The 27,526-nt window shown below is 44.6% G+C and overlaps 2 protein-coding genes across 5 annotated transcripts in view; one reads left to right on the top strand and one right to left on the bottom strand.

Annotated features, from left to right (window-relative positions):
• Positions 1-23,373, top strand: part of ANTKMT (adenine nucleotide translocase lysine methyltransferase) — a 28,804-nt gene extending 5,431 nt beyond the window's left edge. Inside the window, exons 2-7 of one of the 4 annotated variants that reach the window (XM_073636270.1) lie at positions 629-802; positions 3,250-3,413; positions 5,250-5,354; positions 8,001-8,141; positions 12,254-12,304; positions 16,309-23,373. In XM_073636270.1, coding sequence (XP_073492371.1) covers positions 760-802; positions 3,250-3,413; positions 5,250-5,354; positions 8,001-8,141; positions 12,254-12,304; positions 16,309-16,497 — 693 coding nt within the window. In that variant the 5' untranslated portion in view covers positions 629-759 and the 3' untranslated portion in view covers positions 16,498-23,373. Of the gene's footprint in view, positions 1-628; positions 803-3,232; positions 3,414-5,249; positions 5,355-8,000; positions 8,142-12,253; positions 12,305-16,308 lie in introns of all 4 variants that reach the window. The other 3 variants (XM_073636272.1, XM_073636271.1, XM_073636273.1) reach the window with 3 other exon arrangements.
• The window catches only part of CCDC78 (coiled-coil domain containing 78), a 22,538-nt gene continuing 18,346 nt past the window's right edge, over positions 23,335-27,526 (bottom strand). Inside the window, exons 12-15 of the mRNA XM_073636269.1 lie at positions 25,718-25,752; positions 25,340-25,415; positions 24,002-24,102; positions 23,335-23,871 (exon numbers count right to left, since the gene is read on the bottom strand). Of these exons, the coding sequence (XP_073492370.1) occupies positions 23,748-23,871; positions 24,002-24,102; positions 25,340-25,415; positions 25,718-25,752 (336 nt within the window). The 3' untranslated portion in view covers positions 23,335-23,747. The remainder of the gene's footprint in view (positions 23,872-24,001; positions 24,103-25,339; positions 25,416-25,717; positions 25,753-27,526) is intronic.

Raw genomic sequence — 27,526 nt, 5'->3', positions numbered from 1 at the left:
CGGGGCTGAAGTGGTTAATGGCCCCCCAGTCTTAGTCCGTAGGGTTCAATATTGAGCTGGCCCACCCTTTCCAGCTATAACAGCTCCAACTCTTCTGGGAAGGCTGTCCACAAGGTTTAGGAGTGTGTCTATGGGAATGTTTGACCATTCTTCCAGAAGAGCATTTGGGAGGTCAGGCACTGATGTTGGACAAGAAGGTCTGGCTCACAGTCTCCACTCTAATTCATCCCAAAGGTGTTCTACCAGGATGAGGTCAGGACAGGCATGTTCCTCCACCCAGGGCTGCTGTTAGAAATCACGGGGGGGGGCCCATACAGCCTATCTGACAGGGCCCCCCTCCGGACGAAATTGGACCAGGAATGACAGCTGACTTCCAGTTGTGGACCTACTCGGGGTTACCAACTTACTTACTATTAAATTTACTGACAGTTTTGTAAAAATCTGTGATTTTTTTTTTTTACAACTGCCAGTAAATATCGGGGGCTGATAATTTCATTCCGTGTTGACTTTTTAAGTGTAAATAAAGCAAATGACTTTGTTCTGGGTATTGTCAGTGTTTCCATGTCATGTTTATACTGTTCAAATATTCACTGTGTTAGTTTTCAATAAGAGTTCTGTAATTTTTCAGGTCACCAGTAAAAAATGTGCTCCGCCAGTAAATTGTCCATGTTTTGTCAGTAAAAAATGCTGTGGGAGGTTGGCAACCCTGGACCTACTTCATTTGGGCATCATTCAGCTTAGAGGACTTGGTGACATCTGATGGCAGAAATGGATGACTGCAGGGCACAGCACTGGAGAGGAGGTGAGTATTACAGCCAAAGATGTTTTTTATTAGAGTAGGGCTTTAGTACTTATGCTGCATACACACGGTCGCAATTTCCATCAAAAAAGTGTGATGGGAGCTAGACATGTGCGCCAAAAAATTTGTTAATTTTCATTTTCGTCTCATTAGTTTATTATTTTTTTTCGTTTTTCGGGTCATTCGTTATGATCGCGATTCGTAAATGCGTTCATTCGTACATTCGAACATTCGTTCATTCGTACATTTGTACATTCGTACATTTTTACATTTGTACATTTGTTCATTCGTACATTCGTACATTTTTACATTTGTACATTCGTTCATTCGTACATTAGTACATTTTTACATTTGTGCATTCGTAAATTCGTAAAATCGTACATTTGTAAATTCAAAAATTCAGAAATTTGTAAATTCGAAGTTTGAAAATCCAAAAACCCGAAAATTCAAAAATCTGAAATAGTAACTAACTATTAAATTATAGGTATTGTAATTTCCTTTCAAATTTGACTGTCAGTGGACGTAACAAATACGAATTTATCCGAAGTTACGAATTATCCAAAATGAATGCTGCATCTAAACAAATGGAACGGAACAAATTAATAATAAATAATAATAATAAAACGTTGTTATTATTATTATTGTTATTTATTATTATTAATTCATTACGTTCCATTCCGTTTTTTCGGATCATTCATAACTTCGGATCAATTTGTATGTGTTACGTTCACTAACAGCCAAATTTGAAAGGCAATTACAATACCTATAATTTAAAAGTTACTAGTAATCACTAATAGTTAAGTTATTATTACCGTATATACTCGAGTATAAGTCGAGGCCCTAATTTACCACAAAAAAATGAGAAAAAATTATTGACCCGAGTATAAGACGAGGGTGAGAAATGCACAGCTACTGTAAGTGGAAAAGAGGGTCAACAATGCCCATGTGCAGCCTCACTGTGCCCATTTGCAGCCATAGGTCCCCTGAACTTCAAACTCGGTAGTTAAGGGCTCCTAGATGCCCCCTAGCTGCAGCCAAAATTTGGGGTCTCTGAACCTAAAGGGTCCCGAAATTACATTGCTGCAGATGGACACAGTTGACCGAATTTGGGGCCCCGTATCTTGGGGCCACTTAGTGCTAAGAACCCCAAATTTGGTGTGCAAACTCAGTGGAACTGGTACCATAAAATATCCAATATATCACCAAGTGGCCCCGAGATACAGGGCCCCAAAAATCGGTTCAGAAAATGTCAAGCACTTTTCTATAGCAGAGAATGACATTTTCCGAACCGGATTTGGGGCCCTGTATCTCTGGGCCACTTGGTGCTAGGAACTCCTTCTTTGGATATGTTATAGTACCAGTGCCACTGGGTTTGCACACCAAATTTGGGGTTCCTAGCACCAAGTGGCCCTGAGATACGGGGCCCCAAAGTCGGTTCGGAAAATGAAATTTTTTGCTGCAGAAAAGTGCTTGACTCGGGTATAAGTCGAGGGGGGCACTTTCAGCACAAAAAAATGTGCTGAAAAACTCGACTTATACTCGAGTATATACGGTAGTTAACTATTATTTCAGATTTCCGTATTTTCGAATTTACAAATTCACTAATTTACTAATGTACGAATGTACATTCGTAAATTGCGAATGTACGAATGCCCGAATTTACGAATGTCCAATTTTATCGAATTTACGAATATTCGGAAAAAAATCGTTAAACGGGTTTTCGTTAATCCGGATATTCCCGAATTAACAAATTTGTCGAAATTCGTTAAAAAACGAATTCGGAACAAAACGAATTGCACATGCCTCATGGGAGCTTTTGGTCGGATATTCCGGTCGTGTGTATGCTCCATCCAACTTTTTCTGCCTGAATTTCCGCCAGCAAAAGATTGAGCGCTGGTTCTCTATTTTTCCGACGGAAAAAGTTCTTGACGGAAATTCCGTTCGTCTGTATGCAATTCTGACGTGCAAAAAACCACGCATGCTCGGAAACAATTCGACGCATGCTCGGAAGCATTGAACTTCATTTTCTCAGCTCGTCGTAGTGTTGTACATCACCGTGTTCTTGGTGGTCGAAAGTTCAGAGAACTTTTGTGTGACCGTGTGTATGCAAGCCAAGCTTGAGCGGAATTCCTCTGTCGGGAAAACCATCCCAAGATTTTTCCAACGGAAATTCCGCTCGTGTGTACGGGGCATTACAGTGCATCCCCCTTCCCTTTACCCTCCTCAGGAGATGTTCAATAACCCAGTAAATGATTCTCCACCCTACTTCCCACAATGCAGTGCTTGATCGCCAACAGCCTGACAGCCAGGTCTGAACTCTAATAATTGTGGGGATGGGGGGGGGAGCATGCAAAGCCCTGAGCGAGTGTCCACTTGTATGTAGAGATGTTCAGGAATGCCGGGAAGGTCAGGGTGTGTTGTAATGACTAGTAGAGTCTTTCTGTTTGCAGGAATGGATGAAGATGGAGCGCAGGAGGTGGTGTCGGCGTTAGAAGGCAAACCTCTGGGGGTCTGGGGGCTGCTGCAGATTGCAGGATGCACAGGATTGACTGCTTATTCTGTGTGGGCATTGGTGCTGATGCCTGGCTTCAGGAAAGTGCCATTAAAATTACAGGTAAGTCTTTTTAAGCTGTATTAATCATGTAGTAATAATGTCTTTATAAATAATGAACATAAGTCATCTCCTCTCATATAAGAATATGAAACTTAAAGCGGTGTTCCCACTATAAAAAAAAAAATAATTAAAAGTCAGCAGCTACAAATACAGCAGCTCCTGACTTTTAATAATCGGGCACTTACTTGTCCCAGGGTCCAGCGATGCGGGGGATCAAAGCCCCGCTCGTCTCCCCCTCTGTTTGGCGGCGCCGGCATTTTAACTGTGGACGCCCGGCTGTGGCTTCACAGCCGGGCAACCACTGTGCATGCGCGAGCCACGCCGCGACTGGCCGCGCAATCATCTGGGACCTGTCACGTGTCCCAGATGATTGACAGAGGGAGGGGAAAGAGGCAACCTCCTTTCCTGCGCCGAGGGAAGTGACGTCAGGAGCCCAGGCACTGGAGGAGGAAGATTTCGAGGGACCACATAGCAAAGGGAAAAAAAGGTTAGTAAAAAAAACATTTTTTTCCTCATTTTTTTTTTTTTTTTTTCAAGTACATTAATGACATTTTGTTTTTTTTGGGTGGAACACCACTTTAAAGGGGTTGTAAACCCTCATGGTTTTCACCTTAATGCATTCTATGCATAGCTCCCAACTGTCCCTGATTTGGAGGGACTGTCCCTGATTTGGAGCAAAGTCCCTCTGTCCTCCTCATTTGTCCCTCATTTTGGTCTGATCTATAAAGTTGTATATAAAATCCACTTTTTATCCATCAAAAAGTGTTTCCCAGAGCTAAACCTTTCATCTGATTTCTAAATTGCTGCATTTGAAAATTCCAAAAGCCAATATAAGGGAATAGTAGTGGTAAAAAAAAAAGCACTTGTGGGTTTAATCAATCTTGTTTTTCTGTACAATTCTCCTTTAAGGGGGTGTGGCAGGGGGTGTGTCCTATGCCTGCATACTTTTGCTAATAGGTGTCCCTCATTCCCATCTCAAAAAGTTGGGAGGTATGTCTATGGATTAAGGTGAAAAAACCTCTGTGGTGCTCCAGCCACCCCCGAGCCCCCCGTTTTACTTACCTGACCCCGATCTTTCTCCAGCCGGGAACAAGCACACCAGCTCTACCTGGTGTCATCCTGTCCTGATTGGATAGATTGATAGCAGCGCAGCCATTGGCTCCCGCTGCTGTCAATCAAATCCAATGAAGCGGCGCTGGGGCCGAGTCCTGCATTCTGTGTGAATGGACACAGATTCGGGACTTGGGAGCGCGCCCGCACGGGTGTGTCCACCAAGGAGAGCGCTTCTCCAACGTGGACAGTCGATGTGGAGAGTTCCCCTCCCGGCCAGTGCCTCTGCCCCTCAATGTTGGCCCTGGAACTGCGTAGGCAACATCAGGAAGGGAATTGAATCCACTACTTATTGCTCAAGGAACCTCTAGCAACCTCTAGAGCAGGGGTCTCCAAACTAACAGCTGGAGGGCCGTAGTTTGGAGATCCTTGCTCTAGAGCAGGGATATGCAATTAGCGGACCTCCAGCTGTTCCAGAACTACAAGTCCCATGAGGCATAGCAAGACTCTGACAGCCACAAGCATGACACCCAGAGGCAGAGGCATGATAGGACTTGTAGTTTTGCAACAGCTGGAGGTCAGCTAATTGCATATCCCTGCTGTAGAGGAACCCTGTATGAGAAAGGCTGGGATGTCGGATTACAGTCAGTGTAATGTCACCATACCTTTGTAGCTTGATAAGCTAGGTTTTTGTCAGCGTTTACCCAGCAGCAAGGCGGCTGCTATAGCTTGGTATAGGCAATCTCTTGTATGTTTTATTTCGTTATTGTTGCTTTGTCTCCCTAGGTTCCTTACATGCCAGCCAGTGCCAGGCAAGTGGATAATGTAATGACGCTGCTGAAGGGACGGTCAGGAAAAATGGTGGACCTGGGCTCCGGCGACGGCAGAATAGTGAGATAATATCTTTTATATTGCTTTATTCAGTAAACATTTTTTTAGGAAACACAAATGCTGTAACCCATAGAAGCTCCACAGAATGCTCTCTGCAAAAGTAATACCAGTACATGAATTCTGATTGGTTTGCAAATGGTCACATCTCTCATCAGCTAAATCAGCTACAAAAACTGTAGCTGCTGATGTTTAATGAACAGCCATTTACCTGCCCCACGATCCATCGCTGGTTCCTCACTGGTCATGGGGGTCCACGGCGACGGCATGTTAACTGTGGACAGTCGGTTGTGAGTTCTGGCGGCTTCGCAGCCGGCTGACCACTATGTATGAGCCGTGCTGTGCTTTGTGAATGGTCCTGCAGCCTGCTGGGACCCGTGACGTGTGTCAGAAGGCTTTGGGCAGGCGGAGGGGGGGTAGGGGTTGTGGCTGAACTTCCATTTGGATCGCCTAGACCTTGTGTCAAACACAAGACCCACGGTCCAAATCCGGCCCACTAATCCATTTCATGTGGTCCCCGCACATCACCTGCATCTGGGGCACCCTCTTTGTCTCCGCCCTCACTTTGTCTCAGCAGTTGCAGCAGAGAGGAGGACAGAACTTCTCCTACAGATCTTGCGCCTCTCCGTGCAGCCACAGCCCCCCCCCCCCATCATCTCCGTCTCCCCTGGTCTCAGCATTCAGCAGACTCTGGCAAATGACTTCAGCCCTCTTTTGGTCCTTCTCCAGACCCTGCACTTTCTGCTTCCCAGCTCCCCCACCAGCTTCTTCCTAGCAGCATCACAAGGTAAGTGGGGTGCAGTGTGATGATAGAGGGTGGGGGGGGGGATTCGTTATTTTTAATTTCCCCTTTCCCAATATTATTTCCATACTCAAAGTTTGTATTGAATGAAGCATAGTTAAAGTGGTGACCTTCCAGAACTACAGCTTGAACCCATCTGGGGTAAGCTGGACTAGGCCATCAAGGTTTAAATTAGTTCTATACTATATGTCTTCACAGTTTATTGTATTACAAATGTTGTGTAATATATACAGCAACTTTAATTGATATGTTTTTGATTGATAAAATAAATAAAAATCATTGATTAAAAAAAAAAGAAAAAAAGAAAGGGGGGGGGGCTCTTGGCTTCTGATGGTAAGGGGGATTTTGACATCTGATGTAAGGGGGAGTGGGGTGCTCTGAACATCTAGTCTCTAAAGGGCAACCAAAATGTTGATGCTGCCCGTGATAAAATTGAGTTTGACATCCCTGGCCTAGGTAATCCAAATGAAAGCGGGTACCCCCCCCCCCCCAAAAAAAAAAATATATATACCAAATATGGCAAGGGGGGGGAGGAAGAGCGGAACTTCCCCTTTTGGGTGAAATAACACTGTTTATGTTCCTTTTCTATCATTGCTCTTTCTTGGATTCTTGGACTCTTTTCTTAGATTGTAAATATCTGCCTTCTGGAGCAGAGAAATACAGAACGGGTTTAATGTAATGCTGGGATAAAAAAAAAAGCAAAAAAACAAATAAAAATGGATTGAGCCCCGTTCTGTGTCTTAAGCTGGCTACACATTACACATTTTTTTTTGTTCAATATCCTTTAGATTTACCTTCAACTATGTAGTACAAGGGCCTGCCTGAGTGCATACAATTTCAAAGTGTTTAGGTTTGACCTCATATTATATGGTTTTGGTAAATCTTAAGGAAAATTGTACCAGAAAGTTGTTTAATGTGTGGGCTTTATGGACACACAGAGCAGGGATCGGGAACAAGTAGGCACGAGTGTCCCTATCGCAAGCAGCTTGCAGGGGGGGGGGGGAGAGAGCCTGGAGCGCCAGTTGGGGACCTGAGAAGAGGAGGATCGGGGCTGCTCTGTGCAAAACCATTACACAGACCAGGTAAGTTAAACGTGTTTGTTATTTTAATAAAAAAAAAAAAAAAGAACAATAAAAAAAAAAAAAGGAAGATTTACAAGAAAAAAAAAAAAAATTGGGGCAGACTTGATGGACCAGTTGGTATTTTTTTCTGCCGTCACTCTTCTATGTCTAAAATTGCTGGTAGACGGCTCACCATTGAGTTTAGCTTACCACACACCTTGCAGCTTGATTGTACAATCAACTTAAAGCTGACATCCAGGCCAAATATTATTTAAATCCATTCATCATGTGCAATCCTCTTTGGATCTCGGTGTGCTCTGTGTATTTCTTCCAGATCTTTGCAGTAATTAAGTGTAAGACTTCCTGTAATAAAGACCAGTCACTGCTCTTCTCACTTCTTGTGTAGGGGGACTGGTCTTGTCTCCGCCCCCTCCTGCAGTTTACTACAGGCAGCCTGTAGAGGGGTGGAGCCTGCTGGATCCCTCCCACAACTCTGCTTCTTGCACAGGCTCAGTGCAGCAAAGTTAGAGCCTGTGGATAATATGTAGACTTTGATAATACAGGTCGTAAAAAATTAGCCTGATCACAACTGCTTACCATTCAGACAGAAAGGGGGGCACTAAGAGTTTTTTGCAGGTGGAAGATTAAGATTTGTATTTGCTCTAGAGCAGTATGGGTGTCAGGGTTGGGATCTGAACCTGCAACCTCTATTTATAACTTCACATCACATTACTGCACCACTATTCCCGCATTCTGTAAGCCATGTTTGGTATAATTGTTTTGCAGGTGCTGGAGGCGGCCAGGCGAGGCTTCAGTCCAGCGGTGGGGTACGAGCTGAACCCCTGGCTAGTGCGTCTGTCATATTTCTACGCCTGGAAGTCAGATTATCACTGCCGGGTGTCTTACCTGCGAGAGGATTTATGGAAGGTAAACGACTTCAGACTTAAAGCCACACTGTCCCTTCACTTCTGCCCGGGTCCCATATGCTGCTAAACTTTGCCTGTTCTTTCTTCAATTCATGAAAGTTTGATGTTCATTTACTCTTCTAGTTTTGGTTAGAGTGTAGAAGGATTAGGACCTCAGACAGGTAATTATTGTGGTCTGTGACCCCCCCCCAACTAGGTAGTTCCACCCTCTATTTCTCCTGGTGAACATTTTCATTGGGACTGCAAGTGAGAGGAATCCATAATCTGCAGTTGTCACCAGAACAGGAAAAAGAAGATGAATCTTTCAATGGGGACACTTTTTCTGCTGAAAAGTGATTTTCTATAACTTTAGAGAGATTTTCTTTCACTTTCTGTTGTGTCTACAGTACAGAAAGTGAAGGAAAATCTCCCCTATGAGACATTGATTAAAAAAAAAAAGAAAAATCGAACCAGGAATTGAACCCTCCCCTACTACAGTAAAACCTTGGATTGCGAGTATAATTACCGTAATTATCAGCGTATAACACGCACTTTTTTCCCCTTAAAATCAGGGGAAAATCGTGGGTGCGTGTTATACACCGATCCCCGCCTATCTTCGCTCCGCTGAGGGGAGAGGAGCGAGCGCCGCCGATATACACATAGCCGAGTGTACTCTGCTAGGCTCGGCTCCGCTCGCAGTCACGTCCAGTCCCGCCATTGGACCTGTGTTATGTCCATCATAGGGGCGGGACTGCGAGAGGAGCCGAGCCTAGCCGAGTACACTCATCTTTGTTTAAGTCGGCGGTGCTCGCTCCTCTCCTCTCGCAATCAGCGGAGATCGACGCCAATTTTAAATAATCAGCCTGCCTGGGCAAGGCTGCAATGACACAAGGCTGCAAAGACACTGGGCAAGGCTGCAATGATGGACAAGGCTGCAGATGGACACTGATAAGGCTGCATTGATGGGCATTTAAATGTAAGTTTTTTTCCTTAAAATTCCCTCCTAAACTTGGGGTGCGTGTTATACGCCGGAGCGTGTTATACGCCGATAAATATGGTAATTCCAGAAACATGCTTGTAATCCAAAGCACTTGTATATCAAAGCAAATTTTCCCATAAGAAATAATGGAAACTCAAATGATTCGTTCCACAACCATTTATTCATAAGTCCTTCAGTTTATAGTCCATATAAAAAGATTATAGCAATGTGATAGGTTGTGTAACCATAAAATGTCCATCCACAAATGGAAGCCTCCACAAGAGGATTAGAAGCAAAATCCAGCAGGATCTACAAAGTATAAAAGAGAAGAGAGGCGCCTCTAAGTGTAGCAATATGTTGCTAAATGTTGTACCTTTATTAAATGTAACCATTTTGCTACACTTGGAGGCGCCTCTCTTCTTTCTTATACTAAGTTGTGATGTGATGCTACTTGTATATCAAGACATCGCTTGTATATCAAGTCAAACTTTATTAAAAAACTTTGCTTGTCTTGCAAAACGCTCTCAAACCAAGGTTTTACTGTATATCCAAAAAGTTTTGACTTTTGGTATATTTTATAGTTGTAATGGGAATCATCTATGCATTGTTGCATTGTGTAATTTAAAAACATGAGACTTACCTGGTTTTAGTTTGGCTGGCAGCCCATTTAAAATGTACAGTAGGAGCTGCATAAAGATACTAAACAGAGAAGTGTTAGATGCCATAATTCATTCACATAAATCATATATATATATATCATGCCAGTGTATTCTGTGTCTGGCCAGCCCTGATTGGTGCTGTTCCGGTCACATGGCTAAAAAAAAAAAAAAACAGTTTTAGAAGAACAATTTAAATTAGATTATAAATATCAAATAACTTTTACAGATCCCTATGAGGCTGGGTTCACATATGTGTGAATTGGATGCGGGTTTCTCTGCATCCAATTCGCATGACATGCGAGTGTGCCTGGCTCGCAATGGAGCCGGTTCACACATGTTCAGGGTCCGCATTCCAAAAGGGTCCTGTGCGTCTTTGGGTCCGGTTCATGGCTAAATTCAGGCAAAAGTTTGGACCTGATTCTCACCTGAACTGGTGAACAGGGACGCACCGGACCTCAGGCTGTGAACCGCGGATGTGAACCTGGCCTAAATATTTATTGAACATCAAATGTGTATTTTTTTGTGCATTAATATGGTATAGGCGGAGTCAGAGATGGCCGACACGAGCTTTTTTTTTTTTTTTTTCAGACGGCATCTGCACTCAAGGCTCTTTTGTTTTTACTTTCCAAGTATTAGTAATTACATTAGATATATTTAATACTGATTTATATTAAAACAAAGCTTTTTAGTGAGTGTAGTCAAACAGCATACTATATCCTGCCCCCATAGTGTTAAGCAACAGGAGGACATGAAGAAAGGAGGGAGTGGAGTGTCATTTACCACTGTGTATATACCCACATGTGTGACTCTATAGTCACATAGGCTGCACAGATAAGAAAAAGGAGGAAATGAGGAGCTTGGTAGGGAACTGAAATATGAGCATTCTCTGTAGAGGACACCAGCTGGTCTAGACAATCTAAGCCTTCAATGGGGATACAGAGAAGATGGGAGGGACAGCTGAAGGCAGGATCAACCAGGTATATTTCACTCTACACAAAACAAATGCTTTAGTGGCTTTTTGAATATGCACACACTAATATATAGCATGTAATGAGAGTTTATCATAGTCTGGGTTTAATGACACTCTATAGCAATGCACATTAATGTATGGCATACTGCACATTAATATGCATGTGGCAACGCACCACAACACACTGCATTAAAGCGGATTTCCACACGTTTTTTAGTTTACAAAAAGCATAGCTGCTGACTTTTAATAAACTGACACTTACCTGTCCCATGGTCCAGCGAAGCGGCTGCCCGGAGCCTTGCTCCTCTCCCCCTCCTCTCCTCGGCGCCTCCATTGATACTGTGGCCACCCGGCCATGACAGCTTAGGGCTTCGCGGCCGGGCGCGCACTGCGCATGCGCGAGTCGCGCTGCGCTCTGCTATTGGCCAGCCGATCTTCTGGGACCTGTGTTGTGTCCCAGAAGATCGCTGGCAGGGAGGGGCCGCCTTGGGCGAGAGGAGGAGTCGCCTAAGCGGTCGCGAACTGGAAGGAGGAAGTGGGACAGGAAGTCCCACTAAAAAGAGGGTACACACTCCCCCCCCCCCACCAAAAAAAAATGACATGCCAAATGTGGCATGTCAGGGGGCGAGGAGTGCTTAAAGCGGAAGTTCCACTTTTGGGTGGAACTCCGCTTTAAAGAGATTGGGCAAAGTGACATGTTCTCTTGATAGAGCACCCATTAACCTTACCACCCCCTGCCGAAGCCCTCAGAAATACACGGTGCTTTAAAGTAAGATCATGTGACCTTCTCCTCTTCCTCCCAGGATGTAATGCTTCAGAAGCCAATTGCCAGGCCCCAGGGTCGGGATAAGGGGTGGGCAGAAGAGGTAGCTGCCCTGGGTTCAGCATGTATTGTAGGGATGGGGACGCCGTAAGTTTCTTCTATTTTAACCCTGACAGGAGTGGGGACGGTGGCATCACTACTTCTGTTAGCCCAGCGCTGGAAATGGCGAGGAGAGGAGGAGGTGTGGACTGTGCTCTTTTTGGGGGGGCGCAATTTGGCATATTTTCCTTGGGCACTGCCAGGCCCACACACAGTCACATGATGGAGGGAAAGAGATCATTAACTCTGTGTAAGTTCCAGAAGACAAACAGAGCTGCGGAGGGGGAGCACGGTGAAGGTGAGTATCAGTGGGTGGGTGGGGGGTCCCTACCTGAATAGGCAGAGCTCTCTTAAAGCTCATCTGCTTGCACACTATGCAGTACAGAATGTGTCATTCAGCTGGACAGACCACACATTTGATGGTTTCGCTCACTGATGAATTGTTTGTCTATCACAGGCGGGAGGGGGGGGGAAAGGTCGGGGAGTTAGGAGCAGAGACTTTTCTGTGGCAACAAGTATAAAAGCTGTTTTTAGAAAACAGGAAATGTGACCCAGAACAGCAGAGAGACATCCAAGAAGAGGTATAGACATGTATAGTATATAGTTTCGTTTGGTGATTTGTGCATATCCCATTTATAATTTTATGAATCTTATTCACACACAGGTGAGACTACAGGAATGCAAAAACATCTCCATATTTCTGGCCCCAAGTGTGGTGAGTGCCTTCTGTGTGTCGTACCTTAGTATTTATATCCTCTGCACCTTAGAGTAGTCTCCCTAGTTATCCATATTTTGTAGTGGGATGAATGTGAGTGTATGGGTGGTGTTCCAGATGATGTAAAGTTTATTTTTGCATTTTGCGTGCACCCCTGGTTCACAGTTTCTCAGGTATGTAATGGCACTTTGCTATAGAATCACCAGCTTCAGTACTTTAATACATGGGTTTCCACACTACCGCAGCTCACATCCAACCCGCTACCAGATTTTACCTGGCCCACAGCTAGGGTCAGAGGATTCAGATCAGTTGGTCTCTCCCCCCCCCCCCCCGCCCCCGTTCCACACAGTCTCCAGTGAAAGTCTGGAGGGCACACTAAAGGCCCGTACACACAATACGAAAATCAGGTGGAAAAATTCAACCACAAGCTGTCTGCCGATTTTTGGGTTGTTAGTACGGTGCTTTCGACAGCCGATTTTCGCTTTTTTTCATCAGACAAAAGCTGGATGTACGGACTATAATTTTTTTTGTCGGATGTGAACTCAACATCTGATTTTCGTTTCAATAGTACGGTTTCCGTCCGAAAAAAATCGTAAGAGCAAGACTGCACATGCTCAGAAACGAGAGAATACATACAAAACTATTCAACACATTGCGTCCCTTCTGAAGTTGTATTCTGTCGTCCGAAAATTTTCGTATTGTGAGTAACCTCTTCACTTTCAACATGAGACTAGCATGCCACAAAAAACGGACGTTCGGTCATCTGAAAATCTGATCGTGTGTATGAGGCTTAAGATAAGAGGGGAGTTACATAGTTACATAGTAGGTGAGGTTGAAAAAAAAGACACAAGTCCATCAAGTCCAACCTATGTGTGTGATTATATGTCAGTATTACATTGTATATCCCTGTATGTTGTGGTCATTCAGGTGCTTATCTAATAGTTTCTTGAAACTATCGATGCCCCCCGCTGAGACCACCGTCTGTGGAAGGGAATTCCACATCCTTGCCGCTCTTACAGTGAAGAACCCTCTACGTAGTTTAAGGTTAAACCTCTTTTCCTCTAATGTTGGAGTGGCCAGTATAATGGAGACACTGATGTAAGGGGAGACTCTGATGGGAAACCTAATCTAAGGGGTTAGTCTGATAGAGACTGTTGTAAGGGGGGACTCTGATGGGAACCCTAATGTAAGGGGGGACACTGATGGGGACCCTAATGTAAGGGGGAACTCTGATGGGGACCCTGATGTAAGGGGGAACTCTGATGAGGACCCTGATGTAAGAGAGACTTTAATGGGAACTCTAATGTAAGGGGGGACTCTGATGGGGACCCTAATGTAAGGGGGAACTCTGATGGGGACCCTGATGTAAGGGAGACTCTAATGGGAACCCTAATGTAAGGGGGGGACTCTGATGGGGACCCTAATGTAAGGGGGAACTCTGATGGGGACCCTAATGTAAGGGGGAACTCTGATGGGGACCCTAAGCTAGCTATACAGTATCCATGTACAACATTATTGGTTAAAGCTAAATTTGGCTACTGTCATTTAATAGCAAAGGGCAAAGATTTTAGGGGCCCAAGACAGGTAACTATACAGGGGTTGATTTACTAAAACTGAGAGTGCAAAATCTGGTGCATCTGTGCATTGAAACCAATGAGTTTCCAGTTTTTTTTTGTCAAAGCTTAACTGAATCAGCTGAAGTTAGAAGCTGATTGGCTACAATGCACAGCTGCAGGGCCGGTGCTACCACTAGGCAAACTAGGCGGCCGCCTATGGCGCACTGTTGCCTAGGGTCCCCGGCTGCTGGTTTCCCTACTCTCCGTCTCCACACTATGTACGTTTTTGGTGCTGTATTTTAAATACCTCTGTAAAAAATGTTATAACCTCTAGTGGGCGCTGCTGGGATAAAGCATGCATATCTAGGGGGACATAGGGGGACATAGGGGATGCCCCTGCTGCGTGTTACAGAGGCAGCCGCTCTGTAGTGTCATTATAGAGGCGCAGCACTGGAGGACATGTCCTGATGGAACGGAAGCAAACATCCCCTGCGTGCCTCTATGATCAGTGCTCTCTACTGCAGCCACATGCTTCCCCTAGCGCTGGCTTCTGTCACACTGATGCGCGGGCAAAGAGGGTGGATTCAGGGGCGGAGCCAAGGGGTGGGCGGCAAAATGAGGTTTTGCCTGGGGTGTCAAAAAACCTTGCACTAGCCCTGCACAGCTGCACCAGATTGTGCATTCTCCAGTTTTAGTAAATCAACCCCACAGAGTCTTATTTTCAGTGTTTTTATTTTTTCAGTGAAAGGTTTTAATGAGCAAAGTTACAGGTCAAACCACCCACTGATATTCACCTTGGACATGCTTATCTTCATCGCCCTGGGTTTGATCTGTGGATAAGCTCCATGTTGTAAAGTGATTGTAAACCCTCGTTTTTTTTTTTTTTTTAAATAACAAACTAACAAACATATCATACTTACCTCCACTGTGCACTTCGTTTTGCACAGTGTCCCCGATCTTCGTTTTGAACGGCGCGCGCGGCTCCTCCTCGCATCGGTAACCCCCTAGGAGAAGCGCTCTCCCTGGGGGTTACCTTGCGGGCGTGCTTCCTGAGTCCAGCATTTGCGTGCATAGACACAGAATGCCGGACTCGGCCCCTGGCGCCCGCGTCATTGGATTTGATTGACAGCAGCAGGAGCCAATGGCTGCTCTGCTATCAATCTATCCAATCAAGAGCCGAGAACCGCTGAGGGAACGAACGGGCTCAGGTGAGTAAAACGGGGGGCTGGTGGGCCGGTCACTGTCAGAAGTTTTTTCACCTTAATGCAAAAAAACACAAGGGTTTACAACCCCTTAAGCTTACAGAGTTAATGACCTTCTACAATCCCCCAAACAACAATCCTCATATGAACGTATTCTGGTCAGGTGGTTTGCTGCCCAGTCTTGAGCACTGCATGTTGGGAGGAAGAGGTCACATGCTTGCCCATACACAAAAACCTAGGTCTATACAAGGTAAAGATATAAGAAGGGAGGACCCTCACCAAGCCAACATCCAAAATGTATATAAAAAAGGATTGAGAAACTCAAAAAATAGGTGGACTTTGTGGGCACGCATGAGAGGAGAACTTAGTAAAAAATATAATTTTATTACAACATAATTAAAAACATGAAAAACATACAATCAACACCCCATATGGGCACAGGTTACCAGTTACCAATAATGCAGTTATGAAGGTTGGATCTAGGTATAAATATATATATAGACTTTCTTGCACTTTATTTACCGGGTTCATTACAAACAACCTTTCATGCATTTGCATCGTTTTGTTACACCCGAAATTATAGATCGTTGAATGTCTGTCCACTTTTGCGAAGTCTCCCATATCCTTGGACACAGATTCACCAGAACCTACCCAGTATTTGTCCTGAGGAAGCTAATAACTATTGAAACTCGTCGACGAGCTAGTGTGGAGGTGTTATTGGATCAAATTCTTCTACTTGATATATATGATATAAGATACCTCCACACTTGCTCGTCGACGCGTTTCACTAGATATTAGCTTCCTCAGGACAAATACTGGGTAGGTGCTGGTAACCTGTGCCCATATGGGGTGTTGATTGTATGTTATTCATGTTTTTTTTTATTTATGTTGTAATAAAATTATATTTTTTACTAAGTTCTCCTCTCATGTGTGCCCACAAAGTCCACCTATTTTTTTGAGTTTCTCAATTCTTTTTTATAGGTTTATACAAGGAATTTGACAGGGGAACAGAGCACAGTGGGGGTGAATATCTGTGAAGGTGACAGATTATATGTAACCTTCCCCAAAAAAAGGGATTACATCCAGTCAGGAATGCAGTCTCATGCCTTAGGACTATGTGTGTTTTCTGTTATTCACTTGTATTCTGGCCCTGTCAGTAGATTCAAGGCTTCAGTGCCTTTTTTTTTTTCTTGTCATCCAATGTCATTTTCTAGAGATCAGTTTACATGTCTGTCTATTTTTACAGCTCACATTGTTGGAGAATAAGATGCTGGAGGAGCTTCCTGATGATGCCCGTGTGGTGACAGGACGCTTTCCCTTACCGACATGGGCACCCAGCACCATCATTGGAGAGGGCAAGGACAGAGCATGGGCCTATGATCTTAGGACTATCCGACAAGCCATGACAGCCAATCAGCATGGGACTGAGGTGTGACTGTGGATAAGCCCAAATGATTTTTACCAGTTAACAACACCTTTGAGGTCAAGGCCACAAAAATGACATGACTTGGATAATTATGGACATGCTGGGGGGGGCGGTGATAGTATGGGTGTATTTTATCTGTGGTGGACATATTGGGGGAGATTTACTAAAACTGGTACACATGGAATCTGGAGCAGCTGTGCATGGTATCCAATCAGCTTCTAACTTCAGCTTGTTCAGTTAAGCTTTGACAATAAAACCTGGAAGCTGATTGGTTACTATGCAGAGCTGCACCAGATTCTGTGTGCACCAGTTTTACTAATATTTTATTTATGTGAGTATACTGTATGTGTGCATATCTCTGTGTGCATCTGACATCACAAACTGACCTTGAAAAAAATCAGATGCTGACTTTTACTTTCTAGGCTTCTTAGATATTGAAAGCTAGAATATGATTGGTTACTTCAAGTGACATCATTGCACACATTGTGCAATAATATTTTGTAATTGCTTTTAAAAGAATTAACTGCAGAAACTCCACCGATGTTGTTTAATGGGGTGATGACCACGAGTGGCTGTACCTTTCGAAGGACACTAAAAAACACCAATAAGGGGAACTCTGCACTTTCCTGTTAATCGAATTTATTACCAACAAATTAAATCTGTGTGTCAGTGTGATTCACAGAAGAAATTGGCATTTAGTACTATATTTTTTGGCATTTAGTACTATACTAATTATACTATTATAATAATTATACTATTTAGTACTATACTTAGTACTATAGTACTGTACTATACTATACAAGTACTAATTGGCATTTAGTACTATATTTTTAAAACCTCACCTATTTCCTCCAGGAGGCAAATGTATACTGTAGATTAATGATGTGCATGCTCATTGAAGGACTTTTTAGACCCGTGCTGCAAAATAGCAGCACTTTAGCTACATCTGCAGCGGTCACACTTTCACTTCTTTAAATCCCCAGACTGGCTCATTAATCCCGGGACTTTATATTATGGGGGAGCGAGATCACTTAAAAGCTCATATCCCCCTATTACAGGTAATACATATTTGGGTGTGGCTCAGTGGCGGCTGATGGTCAAAAGTTTTGGGGGGGCGCAAAACCTTTTGAAAAATAATCATCAATTGCAGCCACAGTGCCCTCAAACGCAGCTACTGTGCCATCAAACGCTGCCACTGTGCCATCAATTGCAGCCACTGTGCCATCAAATGCTGCCACTGTGCCATCAAATGCTGCCACTGTGCCATCAAACGCTGACACTGTGCCATCAAACGCTGACACTGTGCCATCAATTGCTGCCACTGTGCCATCAAATGCTGCCACTGTGCCATCAAATGCTGCCACTGTGCCAAACGCTGCCACTGTGCCCATCAAATGCTGCCAGCGTGCTCGTCATATGCTGCCAGTGTGCCCATTAAATGCTGCCAGTGTGCCCTTGAATGCCCCCAATGTGACCCCCACCGGGGTCCTCCATGCATCTCCTGCCTTCTCCTCCTGATAGGCGTCTAATAGCGGCGCCTGTCGTTTCAGCCAATCAGGTGACAGGTAACAAACTCGGGCACCTGATTGGCAGGGAGGCGGTTTAGTGTTAGGAAAGCGAATATTTATTCACTATTCTAACACAGCTGAGTGACCTGCAAGCGGCCAGCATGGCGCTCACAGGTCACTTTTTATGAAGCCTATGGCTCTAATCAGGTGCTTCAAAACCCCCCCTGCCGTTGTAATTCAGGCACCCTGCGCCCGAAAAGGGACCGGGCGCCTGAACAGGGGGTGGCAGCGGCGGCCATAGATAGATTCATGCAATGCATGAATCTATCTATTGGTAATAGAGGGGTGGCTGGAGAGAGGGGGCACCACCGTGCCTTCTTATACAGGAACATCTTTTTGCAATAGTAACAATCCACAAAGTGCCTTCAGATCATTGCTGCAATGCTACTATTTGTTTATTCTTCTGGGCAAATGGATTGCTACTACATTAAAGCAGTTGTATACCCCTCTTGGTGATTTTTACCTACAGGTAAGCCTATAATAAGGCTTACCTCTAGGCAAAATGAATATCTCCTAAACATGCACCGTTGAAGAGATTTTCACCCTGCATGCAGCCACTGACATCAGCGGCACATGCGCTCTGAAGGTCCGGCATGTTGTGCTGGAACTTCAGCGTTTCTTGCCGAAACCAAGGGCTCCCACATGCGCGGGAGTGACGTCATTGCGGCTCCGGCCACTCACAGAGCCGGAGCCCACGAACCCAGAAGAAACACCGGGGGGAACATGTCAGCTCCCTCAGCAGTGACCTTCGTTCTAAGGTATTTCATAATGTGCTAGTTTGTGATGCATACTAGCACATTATGCCATTGTCTTGCAGGGTTTTTTTCAGCGGTTTACTACCGCTTTAAATTTTCAGCATATAGCTACAGTATACATTCATCTCCTGAAGAAGATAGATAACTTTCTGAGACCCCGTTCAGATTTTGCGTAGCGGGAATGAGTGTTCCTGCTTGTCATTTTTAATGCACAATTTGCTTGCAGGAATGTGTGTCGAGCAAAAGGGCAGCCCATTCACTTCAATGGGCTGGCTTGTGCGCACTTGTCGCCTAAAGGAAGCTCCTGCTCCTTTTTGGGTGACAGGCCAACCAAGAATTTTAACAGCACGTTTTGCCATGATTACTGGGCGAAGCTGTTGTGCGACAATTGCAGTAGAATCACATCGGGTTTAGGGTGCCAGTAAAAAATAATGGCACCCAAACGTCACATGTCTGACAAAGGGGGCCCTGCGTGGCTCCGAAACGTTGCCATATGCGTACCGTGTGATCATGTGAATAAAGCTTTGGACCCTTCTAAGGAATCCTTGGTGTGCTGATGACATTTCTGCACCCAAACAAGTGTTGTGTATTCTGTCGTGATTTGGATTCTCAAAGTGGAATTTCTAAGCGCTGTATGTGAACGGGGCCTCAAGGGTGAGTTACTATGGGGGTTGATTTACTAAAGGCAAATAGACTATGCACATTGCAAGTGCAGTTGCTCCGAAGCTTAGTAAATGAGGTGAAGCTCTGCTGACTTCCATCATCCAATCATGTGCAAGCAAAGATGCTGTTTTTTTATTTTCTTTTGCATGTGATTGGGTATTATTTGCAAAGTGAAGCTTCACCTCATTTACTAAGCTCTGGAGCGACTTGCGCTTGCATATATCTAAGGATAAAGTTAAAGAACTAGGTGAAACAAAACTGAGATGTCAGCATTTGGTGGATGCCAGAAAGTCGTCTAAGCATGTAACGATTGTATATTATCTCTCAGGGATTCCACAATCCCTTCACTGGAGTCTGCAGATCTACCCTGATCATTGTCCCTCTCTTCTTGTTGGATACTGTATGTGATTTAATATATACAATATGCAAACAGGAGGGGACATCCAAATATTCAAGGTGGGTAGGAACAGAGTAGGACAATCTCACAGCTGATAAAAGAGAGCCACATTCTACCTGTAGCCGAACTATCACTTTATAGTGGACCAACATTTTAAATCCCGATTAAATTTTCTGCTTTAAATGGCTAAATAAATTTCAGGTGCATTAAAAAATGTGTGCAAAGTTTTACAGTTTTTTTTTTTTTTTTTTCTTAAAAGCAGTCACATCCTGAGTAGAAAAGCCTGTCCCCTGCCAACATGCTACAGAGTCAAATCCTTGCTGTCTGAGGAAGCAGTGGTCTCTCTGCAGAGTTCTGCCATGCCCCCTGCTGAATCAGAATATAAATAGCTAAAACTCTTCAATCAGCATTGAGCATGGGGTTTGCTGATTTTTAGATCTGTAGCTGTGACTCAGCAGGAGGGGTGTCAGTCACCTGCAGAGAGACCGCTGCTTCCGCACAGAGAGAAAGAGTCCTTCTCTGCAGCTTGGGGGAGGCTTTTCCACTCAAGTTGTGGCTGCTTTCTAAAGAAAATGAACTGTAGGGGCATAGTCATGAGGGCACAGAGGGCCGACAGCATGCAAGAGCCATTTGTTTATGCATCCAGAGCTGCGTGGAGTTGCATGCAGTCTGCCTGTCTTGATCAATGGAGACACAGCGGCTGTATGGACCGACCTGCTCATCTGAGTTTGACCGGGATGGGTGCACGGCACTAAAGGCAGACAATATGCATATGAGGCCAGGCACCCGTCCTTGCATGCCTGTCAGATTTGGATAAGCAGGTGAGTCTGGTCAGCTGCTGTGTCTATATCAACTAACATAGACCGCCCTAAATATCAAAGAGTGTTTTTGCACTACTGAAATATGAAAAATATTTCACCTTCATCCTGTAAATATATTGGAAACCACTAAAAATTTACACTGCTGAAAACAGCTTTATATAAAAAGTATTTACAGTAAGACCTTGGTTTGAGAGTAACTTAGTTTGAGAGCTTTTTGGAAGACAAGCAAAATGTTTTCATAAATTTTGACTTGATATACAAGCAATGTCTTCATATACAAGTAGCGTCATGTCACAAGTGAGTATAAATGATGAAGAGAGGCGCCTCTAAGTGTAGCAATATGGTTACATTTAGACCCCTTTCACACCAAGGGCGTTTTGCAGGCGCTATAGCTTTAAAAATAGCGCCTGCAATCTGCCCTCAAACAGCTGCAGCATTGTCTCCAGTGTGAAAGCCCGAGGGCTTTCACACTGGAGCGCTGCGCTGGCAGGACGTCAGGAAAAGTCCTGCCAGCAGCTTCTTTGGAGCAGTGTGTTTACCTCTCCTCCACCGCTGCTCCCCATTGAAATCAATGGGGCAGCGCTGGGATACCGCCGGCAAAACGCCGCTATTGTGGCGCATTGCGGCCGGTTTTAACCCTTTCTCGGCCGCTAGCGGGGGTAAAAGCGCCCCGCTAGCGGACGAAATGCGCCGCTAATCCGACGGTAAAACGCCGCTAAAAATAGCGGCGTTTTACCGCCGATGCTATGGGCGGCTCGGTGTGAAAGGGCTCTTAATGAAGGTACAACATTTAGCAACTCACATGGTTGATGTCCACATAGACTATCCTCCGCACCACCATTGACGACATCCCTTCCACGCTGTGCTCAACGAGCGCTTCAAGCCTCGCTTTCAGATCGCTCTACTGCAGGGTAGTCTTCCCAGTCACGATTGCAGACTGACAGTGGTGAGAGCCGGCGGTGCGGGAGATGGTCTATGTGGACAGCTTTACCCCAGATCCCTGCATACTTAGATGCGTCTCTTTTAATCATCAACCATGTGAGTTGCTAAATGTTGTACCTTCATTAAATGTAACCATATTGCTACACTTAGAGGCGCCTCTCTTCTCTTTTATACTCTGGAGCTCCTGCTGGATTTTGCTTCTAATCCCCTTGTGGAGGCTTCCATTTGTTGATGGACATTTTATGGTTACACAACCTATCACATTGCTATAATCTTCTTATATGGACTATAAACTGAAGGACTTATGAATAAATGGTTGTGGAACGAATCATCTGAGTTTCCATTATTTTTTATGGGGAAATGTGCTTTGATACACAAGTGTTTTGGATTACAAGCATGTTTCCGGAACAAATTATGCTCGCATATACTTTTTCTATAAAGCTGTATTCAGCAGTGTAAGTCTATACCGTACCATGAAAGTGCTAGTTGCCTCAAATTTTTAGCGGTTTTCAACATAGACCGCCTGCATGCAGCTCCACACTGAACTGGTTCTTGCACCCTGTACAGGCCTCTGCGCCCCTGTGAATGAGCCCTAAGACTACTTTCACAATGAGGCATTTTTCAAGTGCTAAAAGGCTAAAAAAAAGTGCCTGTAAAGCCCCTGAAAAATGCCTCCCCTGCAGCTCCAGTGTGAGAGCCCGAGTGTTTTCACACCGGGGCGGTGCTCTTGCAGGACGGGAAAAAAAGTCCTGCAAGCAGCATCTTTGGGGCATTGCAGGGGCAGTGAATATACCGCTCCTAAAATGCCCCTGCCATTGAAATCAATGGCAAGCGCCTGCAAAACCCTTGGCAGCGGTGCTTTGTGGGCGCTTTTAACCCTTTTTCGGCCGCTAGTGGGGGTTAAAAGTGCCCTGCTATTGTCCGAAAAGAGCAGCTAAAACTACGGTAAAGCAGCGCTAAAACTAGCGGCGTTTTACCGCCGATGCCTCCCTCCCCTCGCCCCAGTGTGAAAGTGCCCTAAGACTTTGCACACCTTTTGGTTTGATGCACCTCATATGTATTTAGCTGATTTAAACTGAAAGTTCAGTTGGGCTTTAGAATACAACCAAAAGTATTTTCAAAGTGTTCAGTAATAATCCGAGCATCAGTGTAATGCCCCGTACACACGGTCGGATTTTCCGACGGAAAAAGTGCGATCGGATTGTGTTGTTGGAAATTACGATCGTGTGTGGGCTCCATCTGACTTTTTCCGTCGGAATTTCCGACACACAAAGTTTGAGAGCAGGATATAAAATTTTCCCACAACAAAATCCGTTGTCGGAAATTCCGATCGTGTGTACACAAATCCGACGCACAAAGTGCCACGCATGCTCTGAATAAATTAAGAGACGAAAGCTATTGGCTACTGCCCCGTTTATAGTCCCCGACGTACGCGTTTTACGTCACTGTGTTCAGAATGATCGGATTTTCCGACAACTTTGTGCGACCGTGTGTATGCAAGACAAGTTTGAGCCAACATCCGTCAGAAAAAATTCGATGGATTTTGTTGTCGGAATGTCCGACCGTGTGTACAGGGAATTAGAGTGATTACAGCTATTCGGATAAACATTTGGTATACCTCGGGTATCAGTGCCAAAGCCGTGGGGCAAAAGGGGGCACAATGTGATCATAAAACTATAATTATTTATTTGAATCATATATTGTTTTTTTTTTTTTTAATGTTTGTTTAAAAAAAATTATATATATATATATATATATATATATATATATATATATATATATATATATATATATTTATATATTTAAAATGTACAAGCGGTTTTATCCATTTTATTGTTTTATATATTATCTCTAATATATCCGCCTTAAATAATGATATTTTTATACTATCAATAAATTCTTCTGAAGATCTGAAACCTGTTGATTTTTCTTATGGTGTTTGCTATATTGCCTGCAGAAACATTAATGAAGAAAGGCCATCTTCCCAAACACAGATCTCCCGGTTTTAACATAAATGGTGGAGCGTTAACCAGGTCGGCACATGGCTGTGTTTTCAGTCCACGGTTCTGTTGTCCGGTGTGCAGTACTGAAGGTAGTCACTTCGGCAGGCCGGTCAAATGTCGTGGGTGCTTCTCCTCGCCCCTCTGGATTGATAGGAGTGAGGGCGGTCAGCGCTGAATGCTCGTGGGCCTTCGCTGCCGAGAAGCTTACGTAAGCGCATTATCTCCTGTTTATACCTGCAGAAATAGAAAAAAAAATGGGTCATAATGAATTCATCTTTATAACTAGGTCAGTATGGCGTGAATTTTTATTTCCCGCTCTGTCAGAGGGACAGACATATTCCAGTCCATGCGAATGTGAGCCCACCTTCCTAAGTGTTTATCCACATATTCTTGCAGCTCTGTCACCTGCTCTTCTGCCACCAAGGCCCGCGATAGCAGCTGACTCCTCTCTCTCTCCAGATCCTCCTAGAGGTAAAAATAAGAATGTAAATCACAAACAGTATATAGTCAGGGCAGTACTAACGAGGTGGCTTTACTAAGTATTACCAATAGGTGGCAGCAATATCTTAGACAAACTTATTTAAAGGACAAATCCACTTTTTAGACCATGTTTCATGTCGCACCTTACATATTTAGGATGTAGCGTTGAAGTACGGTTGCATGCAACATCCCTCAAACCCAAACCCCTTACCTGAATTAGGGGGTGCTTCTGCATGCATTCCGCTTTATTAAAGTCCAGAATCGCTCAATGGAAATTACTACAAGTGTCATCTCCCACCAAGGACTATAACAGAGCCACTAGTGATCCATCCCCCTTAAAGCTGCACTTAGTTCAGCCTCCTTTACAGTAGCTCCTTCCCTCTATACAGATCTGAGCTTGGGGGAATACATAGAAAGAGCCTGTGCACTGCACCTGTGATACACTGATCGCAGGACAGGGATGGTAGAAACTCCTCATAATGGGCACAGCAGGTGTACAGACCCAGGAACTCAGCACAGGGATGGTGGGAACCCCTCAATGGGCTTAGCAGGTGTGTAGACCTGGGAACTCATCACAGGGATGGTGAGAACCTCTCATAATGGGCACAGCATGTGTACAGACCCAGGAACTCTTCGCAGGGCTGATAGGAACCTCTCATAATAGACCTGGGAACTCACCACAGGGATGGTGGGAACCCCTCATAATGGGCACAACAGGTGTGCAGACTTGGGAACTTAGCCCAGGGATGGTGGGAACCCCTCATAATGGGCACAGCAGGTGTACAGACCTGAGAACTCATCACAAAGTTGGTAGGAACCCATTATAATGGGCACAGCATGTGTCCAGACCCTGGAACTCGGCATAGGGATTGTGGAAAACCCTCATAATGGGCACAACAGATGTGCAGACTTGGGAACTCATCACAGGGATGCTGGGAACCCCTCATAATTGGCACAGCAGATGTACAGACCCAGGAACTTGGCAGAGGGATGGTGGGAACTCCACACAATGGGCACAGCAGGTGTACAGACTTGGGAACTCAGCACAGGGATGGTGGGAACCTCTCATAAAGGACACAGCAGGTGTACAGACGTGGGAACTCAGCACAGGGATGGTGGGGACCCCTCATAATGGTCACTCTCCAGTATCTACCAAATACTGAAATACCCAGTCCTGGGCGAACGACCCTTTAATTGATCATATAGTTTGTATAGTACTGACCTGTGTATTGTGTGTGAATTCTCTCAGCTGTTTCCTGATCTCTGCCCAGTTCTCCTCACTCATCTGTCCTTGTAATCTGTACAGTAAAGAAGACACATCTATTAGTACTGCTGTGTACAATGATTTGTCTGCACTATCCCAATATCAGTGGTGGTCAAGGCTGCTGTATTGTTGGGATATGTGCCCATGATAATGTTGTATGATGCTGGGCGTCATTTATCCTAGAAGACTGAGGACATCTTGTGGTGAAAATGAATTACTACAGGAGACAGCAAAGGAGATGAGGTGAGTTTTGCAGCTAGACCTGCTCTTTTTTTAACTTCATGAGGGACTTTTACAAAAATACAGTTTAGCCCAGAGTTTGACTTTAATACTTACTTTTGATTGGATGCTGTATTTTCATTGATGCGTCTCTGCAAGTGAGATATTATACAGTTACCAAACTGAGTAACTACAAGGAGAACATTTCTTAAAAATAACTTGACCATGATTGTATGGAAATGGTTTTCAAGGGACAAGTCATATCAGTGTATAGAGGCAGTCTGCTTTACAGGCTATTCACAACTACTAACTACTGTGCAGAAAACCTGCATTTACAGCCTGTTAGTGCCGTTTCTTCACTAGTGAGTGCCATGACTGGTGGCCCCCACACGCATGCGCGGGAGTGACGTCACGCGGCTCCGGCCAGTCACAGAGCCGGAGTCCGCGACCCCCGGAAGGAAGGGGGGCGAAGATGGATGCGGCCTCCAGCGGGGGCATTACGGGCTTCGCTTGCAGGTAAGTGCCACATAATGCATACTAGCCCATTATGCTGTTACTTTGTAGGAAACAAAAGAGGAAGTAAAACCCATTAATGTTTACATCCTCTTTAAGGGGATGATGTAAACATCAGTAGTAGTGTAGCAGCGGCAGCACCATTGGCTACACATTTTTCATTTTTACTAGTCGGCCCCATGTGGCAACTGCGTCCATTAACCACTTGCTGACCGGGCCATTGCCGAAAGACGGCAACAGCGCGGTCGGCTAGTTCTGGGTGGACGTCCATGGACGTCATTCCAGAATGTTGCTCCCGCGCGCCCCCTGGGGCGCGCACTCGGGAACATCCGTGACTGCCGGGTCCTCCGGATCACGGATCATGGTAAATAGCCGCTGATCGCGGCTGTTTACCACGTGATTGTTCCGTCAAATGACGGAGCAATCACATGTAAACAAACCAGCGTCAATACTCTGCCAATACTCGCCAATACTCTGCCAATACTCGCCAATACTCTGCCAATACTCGCCAATACTCTGCCAATACTAGCCAATATGCTGCCAATACTAGCCAATACGCTGCCAATACTAGCCAATACTCTGCAATAAATTTTAACAGAAACAAAGAATTTTTTTTTTTTTAACCGAATTTTCAGTCTTTTTTGATTCATAGCGCAAAAAATAAAAAACCCAGCGGTGATTAAATACCACCAAAAGAAAGCTCTATTTGTGTGAAAAAAAGGACATAAATTTCATATGGGTGCAGTGTTGCATGACTGAGTAATTGTCATTCAAAGTGTGAGAGCACCGAAAGCTGAAAATTGGTCTGGTTAGGAAGGGGGTTTAAGTGCCCAGTTGTCAAGTGGTTAAGCTCTGTGTACTCTGCAGGCATGTAAATGTCAGCGCAAAGGTTCACATGCGTACAGCATTAATTATGGTCCATACACAAGGCTGTGAATGCAGATTTTCATAGTTTTGGTTTACACAGGTAAACGCTGTAGGACAAAACAGAGCAGTGTGCATGAGCCCATGACATGAAATACTGCTGTATTCATATTGGATAATGGATGGTTGTGGATCTGTATGCAGCAAATCTGTACGCCTGTGTACAGGAGCCTTTATGCATATACAAGCTGTGACAATTTAATTCCCAGTATGCCCACGGTTTATCTCTATGGTGGTGAGTAATGCAGCCATTCGCAATAGGTCATGTTCTAACATATTCCAACTTGCACTCGCCTGGGTCACAGACCAGTTGACTCGGTCTTTATGGAGTAGTAGAAGAAATAACACGTGTGTGCGTTGCGCTGTCAGCTGAAAATGTGCAGCGGGAGTCTGGAGCAGCGAATAAAATTTTGCGCGAGAATTGCCAAACTTTAAATCTGTCGCAACAGGCTAATGGTGAACATTCATTGAAGAAATTAGGGATATTTG

Source organism: Aquarana catesbeiana, linkage group LG06 (genome assembly GCF_042186555.1).
Source record: "Aquarana catesbeiana isolate 2022-GZ linkage group LG06, ASM4218655v1, whole genome shotgun sequence".
Classification (NCBI taxonomy): domain Eukaryota; kingdom Metazoa; phylum Chordata; class Amphibia; order Anura; family Ranidae; genus Aquarana; species Aquarana catesbeiana.
The sequence above is the reverse complement of the archived record's forward strand: the minus strand, read 5'-3'. Positions and strand labels throughout refer to the sequence as shown.